At 56.3% G+C, this 9,588-nt stretch overlaps 2 protein-coding genes across 2 annotated transcripts in view; one reads left to right on the forward strand and one right to left on the reverse strand.

The window, feature by feature from the left end:
- Positions 1-365: 365 nt before the first annotated feature.
- On the reverse strand, positions 366-6,829 carry LOC139386229 (trichohyalin-like). The gene is made up of 8 exons (XM_071131715.1): positions 6,450-6,829; positions 5,744-6,322; positions 4,602-5,638; positions 4,169-4,500; positions 3,039-3,304; positions 2,300-2,806; positions 1,705-2,247; positions 366-1,203 (listed from the first exon to the last, which is right to left on the reverse strand). The coding sequence occupies exons 1-8, from the start codon at positions 6,827-6,829 to the stop codon at positions 366-368; spliced, it is 4,482 nt and encodes a 1,493-aa protein (XP_070987816.1).
- Positions 6,830-7,932: 1,103 nt separating this feature from the next.
- LOC139386236 (uncharacterized) overlaps positions 7,933-9,588 on the forward strand; it is a 7,948-nt gene continuing 6,292 nt past the window's right edge. Inside the window, exons 1-3 of the mRNA XM_071131729.1 lie at positions 7,933-8,098; positions 8,222-8,440; positions 8,532-8,979. Of these exons, the coding sequence (XP_070987830.1) occupies positions 7,933-8,098; positions 8,222-8,440; positions 8,532-8,979 (833 nt within the window). The remainder of the gene's footprint in view (positions 8,099-8,221; positions 8,441-8,531; positions 8,980-9,588) is intronic.

Here is a 9,588-nt window from a genome sequence, read left to right on the forward strand (position 1 = left end):
TGCTATTCTTCCTCCTGATGGTGGACTGCCTCCTGATGGTATTCTGCCTCCTGATGGTAACCTGCCTCCTGATGGATACCTGCCTCCTGATGGTGGCCTGCCTCCTGATGGTGACCTGCCTCCTGATGGTATTCTGCCTCCTGACGGTAACCTGCCTCCTGATGGTGGCCTGCCTCCTGATGGTAACCTGCCTCCTGATGGTATCCTGCCTCCTGATGGTGACCTGCCTCCTGATGGCATTCTGCCTCCTGATGGTGACCTGCCTCCTGATGGTGGCCTGCCTCCCAATGGTATTCTGCCTCCTGATGGTGCCCTGCCTCCTGATGGTAACCTGCCTCCTGATGGTGGCCTGCCTCCTGATGGTATTATGCCTCCTGATGGTGGCCTGCCTCCTGATGGTAACCTGCCTCCTGATGGTTTTCTGCCTCCTGATGGTAACCCGCCTCCTGATGGTGACCTGCTTCGTGATGGTGTTCTGCCTCCTGATGGTGGCCTGCCTCCTGATGGATACATGCCTCCTGATTGTGGCCTGCCTCCTGATGGTGGCCTGCCTCCTGATGGTGACCTGCCTCCTGATGGTGGCCTTCCTCCTGATGGTGACCTGCCTCCTGATGGTATTCTGCTTCCTGATGGATACCTTGCCTCCTGATGGTGGCCTGCCTCCTGATGGTGGCCTGCCTCCTGATGGTGGCCTGCCTCCTGATGGTGGCCTGCCTCCTGGTAGTGACCTGCCTCCTGATGGTATTCTGCCTCCTGATGGAAACCTTGCCCCCTGATGGTGACCTGCCTCCTGATGGTGGCCTGCCTCCTGATGGTAACTGCCTCCTGATGGTTTTCTGCCTCCTGATGGTGACCTGCCTCCTGATGTTGGCCTGCCTCCTGATGGTGACCTGCCTCCTGATGGTATTCTGCCTCCTGATGGTGGCCTGCCTCCTGATGGTGAAATGCCTCCTGATGGTATTCTGCCTCCTGATAGTAACCTGCATCCTGATGGTAACCTGCCTCCTGATGGTAACCTGCCTCCTGATGGTGAAATGCCCCCTGATGGTATTCTGCCTCCTGATGGTAACCCGCCTCCTGACGGTGACCTGCCTCCTGATCGTATTCTGCCTCCTGATGGTGACCTGTCTACTGATGCTATTCTGCCTCCTGATGGTGCTCTGCTTCCTGATGGTGACCTGCCTCCTGATGGTATTCTGCCTCCTGATGGATACCTGCCTCCTGATGGTGACCTGCCTCCTGATGGTGACCTGCCTCCTGATGGTGGCCTGCCTCCCGATGGTATTCTGCCTCCTGATGGAATTCTGCCTCCTGATGGTAACCTGCCTCCTGATGGTGTCCTGCCTCCTGATGGTATTATGCCTCCTGATGGTGGCCTGACTCCTGATGGTAACCTGCCTCCTGATGGTAACCCGCCTCCTGATGGTGACCTGCTTCGTGATGGTATTCTGCCTCCTGATGGTATTATGCCTCCTGATGGTGGCCTGACTCCTGATGGTAACCTGCCTCCTGATGGTGGCCTGTCTCCTGATGGTGACCTGCGCCCTGATGGTATTCTGCTTCCTGATGGATACTTGCCTCCTGATGTTGGCCTGCGTCCTGATGGTGACCTGCCTCCTGATGGTGCCTGCCTCCTGGTAGTGACCTGCCTCCTGATGGTAACCTGCCTCCTGATGGAAACCTTGCCTCCTGATGGTGACCTACCTCCTGATGGTGGCCTGCCTCCTGATGGTGAACTGCCTCCTAAAGGTATTCTGCCTCCTGATGGTAACCCACCTCCTGACGGTGACCTGCCTCCTGATGGTGGCCTGCCTACTGATGGTAACCTGCCTCCTGATGGTATTCTGCCTCCAGATGGATACATGCCTCCTGATGGTAACCTGCCTCCTGATGGTGGCCTGCCTCCTGATGGTGACCTGCCTCCTGATGGTGGCCTGCCTCCTGATGGTGAGCAGCCTCCTGACGGTGACCTGCCTCCTGATGGTATTCTGCCTCCTGATGGTGACCTGCCTCCTGATGGTGGCCTGCCTACTGATGGTGCTCTGCTTCCTGATGGTGGCCTGCCTCCTGATGGTGACCTGCCTCCTGATAGTTTTCTGCCTCCTGATGGTAACCTGCCTCCTGATGGTAACCTTCCTCCTGATGGATACATGCCTCCTGAATATGGCCTGCCTCCTGATGGGTGCCTGCCTCCTGATGGTGGCCTGCCTCCTGATGGTGACCTGCCTCCTGATGGTGGCCTGTCTCCTGATGGTGAAATGCCTCCTGATGGTATTCTGCTTCCTGATGGATACCTTGCCTCCTGATGGTGACCTGCCTCCTGATGGTATTCTGCCTCCTGATGGATACCTGCCTCCTGACGGTAACCTGACTCCTGATGGTATTCTGCCTCCTGATGGTGGCCTGCCTCCTGATGGTAACCTGCCTCCTGATGGATACCTGCCTCCTGATGGTGGCCTGCCTCCTGATGGTATCCTGCCTCCTGATGGTGACCTGCCTCCTGATGGCATTCTGCGTCCTGATGGTGACCTGCCTCCTGATGTTGGCCTGCCTCCCGATGGTATTCTGCCTCCTGATGGTATTCTGCCTCCTGATGGTATTCTGCCTCCTGATGGTATTCTGCCTCCTGATGGTGTTCTGCCTCCTGATGGTAACCTGCCTCCTGATGGTAACCTGCCTCCTGATGGATACATGCATCCTGATTGTGGCCTGCCTCCTGATGGTGGCCTGCCTCCTGATGGTGGCCTGCCTCCTGATGGTAACCTGCCTCCTGATGGTGGCCTGCCTCCTGATGGTGAACTGCCTCCTGATGGTATTTTGCTTCCTGATGGATACCTTGCCTCCTGATGGTGGCCTCCCTCCTGATGGTGGCCTGCCTCCTGATGGTGGCCTGCCTCCTGGTAGTGACCTGCCTCCTGATGGTATTCTGCCTCCTGATGGAATGCTGCCTCCTGATGGTGACCTGCCTCCTGATGGTGGCCTGCCTCCTGATGGTGAACTGCCTCCTGATGGTATTCTGCCTCCTGATGGTAACCCACCTCCTGACGATGACCTGCCTCCTGATGGTTTTCTGCCTCCTGATGGTGACCTGCCTCCTGATGGTAACATGCCTCCTGGTGGTGGCCTGCCTCCTGATGGTGACCTGCCTCCTGATGGTATTCTGCTTCCTGATGGATACATGCCTCCTGATGGTAACCTGCCTCCTGATGGTGGCCTGCCTCCTGATGGTGACCTGCCTCCTGATGGTGGCCTGCCTCCTGATGGTGAACTGCCTCCTGACGGTGACCTGCCTCCTGATGGTATTCTGCCTCCAGACGGTGACCTGCCTCCTGATGGTTTTCTGCCTCCTGATGGTAACCTGCCTCCTGATGGCAACCTGCCTCCTGATGGTAATCTGCCTCCTGATGGTGGTCTGCCTCCTGATGGTGGTCTGCCTCCTGATGGTATTCTGCCTCCTGATGGTGGCCTGCCTCCAATGGTGACCCGCTTCCTGATGGTGACCTGCCTCCTGATGGTGACCTACCTCCTGATAGTGGCCTGCCTCCTGATGATGTCCTGCCTCCTGATGGTATTCTGCCTCATGATGGTTCCCCGCCTCCTGACGGTGACCTGCCTCCTGATGGTTTTCTGCTTCCTGATTGTGGCCTACCTCCTGATGGTGGACTGCCTCCTGATGGTGACCTGCCTCCTGATGGTAGCCTGCCTCCTGATGATATTCTGCTTCTTGATGGATACCTTGCCTCCTGATGGTGGACTGCCTCCTGATGGTGGACTGCCTCTTGATAGTGACCTGCCTCCTGATTGTATTCTTCCTCCTTATGGTGGCCTGCCTCCTGATGGTAACCTGCCTCCTGATGGTAACCTGCCTCCTGATTGATACCTGCCTCCTGATGGTGGCCTGCCTCCTGATGGTATCCTGCCTCCTGATGGTGACCTGCCTCCTGATGGCATTCTGCCTCCTGATGGTGGCCTGCCTCCTGATTGTGGCCTGCCTCCAGACGGTGACCTGCCTCCTGATAGTTTTCTGCCTCCTGATGGTAACCTGCCTCCTAATGGTAACCTGCCTCCTGATGGTATTCTGCCTCCTGATGGTATTCTGCCTCCTGATTGTGTTCTGCCTCCTGATGGTGGCCGGCCTCCTGATGGTATTCTGCCTCCTGATGGTTACCTGCCTCCTGAGGGTGGCCTGCCTCTTGATGGTATTCTGCCTCCTTATGGTATTCTGCTTCCTGATGGTGACCTGCTTCGTGATGGTATTCTGCCTCCTGATGGTTGCCTGCCTCCTGATGGTAACCTGCCTCCTGATGGTAACCTGCCTCCTGATGGATACATGCCTCCTGATTGTGGCCTGCCTCCTGATGGTGGCCTGCCTCCTGATGGTGGCCTGCCTCCTGATGGTAACCTGCCTCCTGATGGTGGCCTGCCTCCTGATGGTGACCTGCCTCCTGATGGTATTCTGCTTCCTGATGGATACCTTGCCTCCTGATGGTGGCCTGCCTCCTGATGGTGACCTGCCTCCTGATGGTGCCTGCATCCTGCTAGTGACCTGCCTCCTGATGGTATTCTGCCTCCTGATGGAAACCTTGCCTCCTGATGGTGACCTGCCTCCTGATGGTGGCCTGCCTCCTGATTGTGAACTGCCTCCTGATGGTATTCTGCCTCCTGATGGTAACCCACCTCCTGACGGTGACCTGCCTCCTGATGGTTTTCTGCCTCCTGATGGTGACCTGCCTCCTGATGGTAACCTGCCTCCTGATGGTGGCCTGCCTCCTGATGGTGACCTGCCTCCTGATGGTATTCTGCTTCCTGATGGTGGACTGCCTCCTGATGGTAACCTGCCTCCTGATGGTATTCTGCCTCCAGATGGATACATAACTCCTGATGGTAACCTGCCTCCTGATGGCGGCCTGCCTCCTGATGGTGACCTGCCTCCTGACGGTGACCTGCCTCCTGATGGTATTCTGCCTCCTGACGGTGACCTGCCTCCTGATGGTGGCCTGCCTCCTGATGGTGCTCTGCTTCCTGATGGTGGCCTGCCTCCTGATGGTGACCTGCCTCCTGATGGTAGGCCACCATCAGGCCACCATCAGCCCACCTCCAAACGGTGACCTGCCTCCTGATAGTTTTCTGCCTCCTGATGGTGACCTGCCCCCTGATGGTATTCTGCCTCCTGATGGTAACCCGCCTCGTGACGGTGACCTGCCTCCTGATCGTATTCTGCCTCCTGATGGTGACCTGTCTACTGATGCTATTCTGCCTCCTGATGGTGCTCTGCTTCCTGATGGTGACCTGCCTCCTCATGGTATTCTGCCTCCTGATGGATACCTGCCTCCTGATGGTGGCCTGCCTCCTGGTGGTATTCTGCCTCCTGATGGTATTCTGCCTCCTGATGGTGTTCTGCCTCCTGACGGTGGCCTGCCTCCTGATGCTATTCTTCCTCCTGATGGTGGCCTGCCTCCTGATGGTATTCTGCCTCCTGATGGTAACCTGCCTCCTGATGGATACCTGCATCCTGATGGTGGCCTGCCTCCTGATGGTGACCTGCCTCCTGATGGTATTCTGCCTCCTGACGGTAACCTGCCTACTGATGGTATTCTGCCTCCTGATGGTGGCCTGCCTCCTGATGGTAACCTGCCTCCTGATGGATACCCGCCTCCTGATGGTGGCCTGCCTCCTGATGGTAACATGCCTCCTGATGGTGACCTGCCTCCTGATGGCATTCTGCCTCCTGATGGTGACCTGCCTCCTGATGGTGGCCTGCCTCCCGATGGTATTCTGCCTCCTGATGATATTCTGCCTTCTGATGGTAACCTGCCTCCTGATGGTTGCCTGCCTCCTGATGGTATTATGCCTCCTGATGGTGGCCTGCCTCCTGATGGTAACCTGCCTTCTGATGGTATTCTGCCTCCTGATGGTAACCCGCCTACTGATGGTGACCTGCTTCGTGATGGTATTCTGCCTCCTGATGGTGTTCTGCCTCCTGATGGTAACCTGCCTCCTGATGGTAATCTGCCTCCTGATGATATTCTGCCTTCTGATGGTAACCTGCCTCCTGATGGTTGCCTGCCTCCTGATGGTATTATGCCTCCTGACGGTGGCCTGCCTCCTGATGGTATCCTGCCTCCTGATGGTGACCTGCCTCCTGATGGCATTCTGCCTCCTGATGGTGACCTGCCTCCTGATGGTGGCCTGCCTCCCGATGGTATTCTGCCTCCTGATGATATTCTGCCTTCTGATGGTAACCTGCCTCCTGATGGTGGCCTGCCTCCTGATGGTGCTCTGCTTCCTGATGGTGGCCTGCCTCCTGATGGTGACCTGCCTCCTGATGGTAGGCCACCATCAGGCCACCATCAGCCCACCTCCAAACGGTGACCTGCCTCCTGATAGTTTTCTGCCTACTGATGGTAACCTGCCTCCTGATGGTAACCTGCCTCCTGATGTTAACCTGCCTCCTGATGGTGACCTGCCCCCTGATGGTATTCTGCCTCCTGATGGTAACCCGCCTCGTGACGGTGACCTGCCTCCTGATCGTATTCTGCCTCCTGATGGTGACCTGTCTACTGATGCTATTCTGCCTCCTGATGGTGCTCTGCTTCCTGATGGTGACCTGCCTCCTCATGGTATTCTGCCTCCTGATGGATACCTGCCTCCTGATGGTGGCCTGCCTCCTGGTGGTATTCTGCCTCCTGATGGTATTCTGCCTCCTGATGGTGTTCTGCCTCCTGACGGTGGCCTGCCTCCTGATGCTATTCTTCCTCCTGATGGTGGCCTGCCTCCTGATGGTATTCTGCCTCCTGATGGTAACCTGCCTCCTGATGGATACCTGCATCCTGATGGTGGCCTGCCTCCTGATGGTGACCTGCCTCCTGATGGTATTCTGCCTCCTGACGGTAACCTGCCTACTGATGGTATTCTGCCTCCTGATGGTGGCCTGCCTCCTGATGGTAACCTGCCTCCTGATGGATACCTGCCTCCTGATGGTGGCCTGCCTCCTGATGGTATCCTGCCTCCTGATGGTGACCTGCCTCCTGATGGCATTCTGCCTCCTGATGGTGACCTGCCTCCTGATGGTGGCCTGCCTCCCGATGGTATTCTGCCTCCTGATGATATTCTGCCTTCTGATGGTAACCTGCCTCCTGATGGTTGCCTGCCTCCTGATGGTATTATGCCTCCTGATGGTGGCCTGCCTCCTGATGGTAACCTGCCTTCTGATGGTATTCTGCCTCCTGATGGTAACCCGCCTACTGATGGTGACCTGCTTCGTGATGGTATTCTGCCTCCTGATGGTGTTCTGCCTCCTGATGGTAACCTGCCTCCTGATGGTATTCTGCCTCCTGATGATATTCTGCCTTCTGATGGTAACCTGCCTCCTGATGGCATTCTGCCTCCTGATGGTGACCTGCCTCCTGATGGTGGCCTGCCTCCCGATGGTATTCTGCCTCCTGATGATATTCTGCCTTCTGATGGTAACCTGCCTCCTGATGGTTGCCTGCCTCCTGATGGTATTATGCCTCCCGATGGTGGCCTGCCTCCTGATGGTAACCTGCCTTCTGATGGTATTCTGCCTCCTGATGGTAACCCGCCTACTGATGGTGACCTGCTTCGTGATGGTATTCTGCCTCCTGATGGTGTTCTGCCTCCTGATGGTAACCTGCATCCTGATGGTAACCTGCCTCCTGATGGATACATTCCTCCTGATTGTGGCCTGCCTCCTGATGGTGGCCTGCCTCCTGATGGTGGCCTGCCTCCTGATGGTGACCTGCCTCCTGATGGTGGCCTGCCTCCTGATGGTGACCTGCCTCCTGATGGTATTCTGCTTCCTGATGGATACCTGGCCTCCTGATGGTGGCCTGCCTCCTGATGGTGGCCTGCCCCCTGATGGTGGCCTGCCTCCTGGTAGTGACCTGCCTCCTGATGGTATTCTGCCTCCTGATGGAAACCTTGCCTCCTGATGGTGACCTGCCTCCTGATGGTGGCCTGCCTCCTGATGGTGAACTGCCTCCTGATGGTTTTCTGCCTCCTGATGGTAACCCACCTCCTGACGGTGACCTGCCTCCTGATGGTTTTCTGCCTCCTGATGGTGACCTGCCTCCTGATGGTAACCTGCCTCCTGATGGTGGCCTGCCTCCTGATGGTGACCTGCCTCCTGATGGTATTCTGCTTCCTGATGGTGGCCTGCCTCCTGATGGTAACCTGCCTCCTGATGGTATTCTGCCTCCAGATGGATACATACCTCCTGATGGTAACCTGTCTCCTGATGGTGGCCTGCCTCCTGATGGTGACCTGCCTCCTGATGGTGGCCTGCCTCCTGATGGTGACCTGCCTCCTGACGGTGACCTGCCTCCTGATGGTAATCTGCCTCCTGACGGTGACCTGCCTCCTGATGGTTTTCTGCCTCCTGATGGTAACCTGCCTCCTGATGGCAACATGCCTCCTGATGGTAATCTGCCTCCTGATGGTGGTCTGCCTCCTGATGGTGGCCTGCCTCCTGATAGTGACCTGCCTCCTGATTGTATTCTGCCTCCTGATAGATACCTGCTTCCTGATGGTGGCCTGCCTCCTGATGGATACCTGCCTCCTGATGGTATTCTGCCTCCTGATGGTAACCTGCCTCCTGATGGTGGCTTGCCTCCTGATGGTGACCTGCCTCCTGATGATATTCTGCTTCTTGATGGATACCTTGCCTCCTGATGGTGGACTGCCTCCTGATGGTGGACTGCCTCCTGATAGTGACCTGCCTCCTGATTGTATTCTGCCTCCTGATAGATACCTGCTTCCTGATGTTGGCCTGCCTCCTGATGGATACCTGCCTCCTGATGGTGGCCTGCCTCCTGATGGTAACCTGCCTCCTGATGGTGACCTGCCTCCTGATTGTATTCTGCCTCCTGATAGATACCTGCTTCCTGATGTTGGCCTGCCTCCTGATGGATACCTGCCTCCTGATTGTGGCCTGCCTCCTGATGGTATTCTGCCCCCTCTGTAAAGTCATCAGTATTCATGCCATCCTTCAACGGAGCCCTTCTCACAGACAACACACTGCTAATTCAATCCCTCCAACAGAACAAAATAGAACCGGGGGTGCTACTCAAAAAAACAGCTCAACAGCGACTCATATCCTCATAGGCCCTGGAAATTAATTATGATGCTGTTGTATCTGTTAGTTACGACTCAGTGCGATCCGTCTCTGTTTTGGTATCGCCCGCACGCGTGCGATGGACTTTGCAGACACATCAGGGAGATTTCTCATTGCCGGCATTCTTTCGTTCGCTTGAAAGGGCAGTAAGCCATGCCAAACTGCTACATTAGGTCACTGGAGACACGGAGAAGAGAAAGTCAGAGTGTAGCGTTGATATCCTCCCCTCTCGACGAAAACAAGAAAACGAAAGAGGGTGAAAGATGACGATGAACTCGTGACCCAAGGGGTCACAGGTAGAGCAGAGTGGTGGTTTCAGCTCCGAACTCTCCAACATAATACATCCAACTACACGCAATACCAAAAGTCTTTACACGGCTCCAGAAGATGAAATCGCCCTCCCGGGAGAAGGCATGTGGCTGTGATTAGGTTCAGATGACATCTGATCTAAGCAA

The sequence above is a fragment of the Oncorhynchus clarkii genome, chromosome 3 (assembly GCF_045791955.1).
Source record: "Oncorhynchus clarkii lewisi isolate Uvic-CL-2024 chromosome 3, UVic_Ocla_1.0, whole genome shotgun sequence".
Classification (NCBI taxonomy): domain Eukaryota; kingdom Metazoa; phylum Chordata; class Actinopteri; order Salmoniformes; family Salmonidae; genus Oncorhynchus; species Oncorhynchus clarkii.

What these genes read in the sequence shown, in the direction of transcription:
- LOC139386229 (XM_071131715.1), bottom strand. Translation starts at nt 6,829, where the DNA reads ATGCAGGTATCCATCAGGAGGCAGGTTACCATCAGGAGGCAGAATACC. An exon ending in AGGCAGGTCATCGTCAGGAG is followed by an intron (nt 2,807 to 3,038) that starts GTGGGTTACCAT and finishes AAATACCATCAG; the next exon opens with GAGGCAGTTCACCATCAGGA. An exon ending in AGGCAGGCCACCATCAGGAG is followed by an intron (nt 1,204 to 1,704) that starts GTAGGTCACCAT and finishes GGTATCCATCAG; the next exon opens with GAGGCAGAATACCATCAGGA.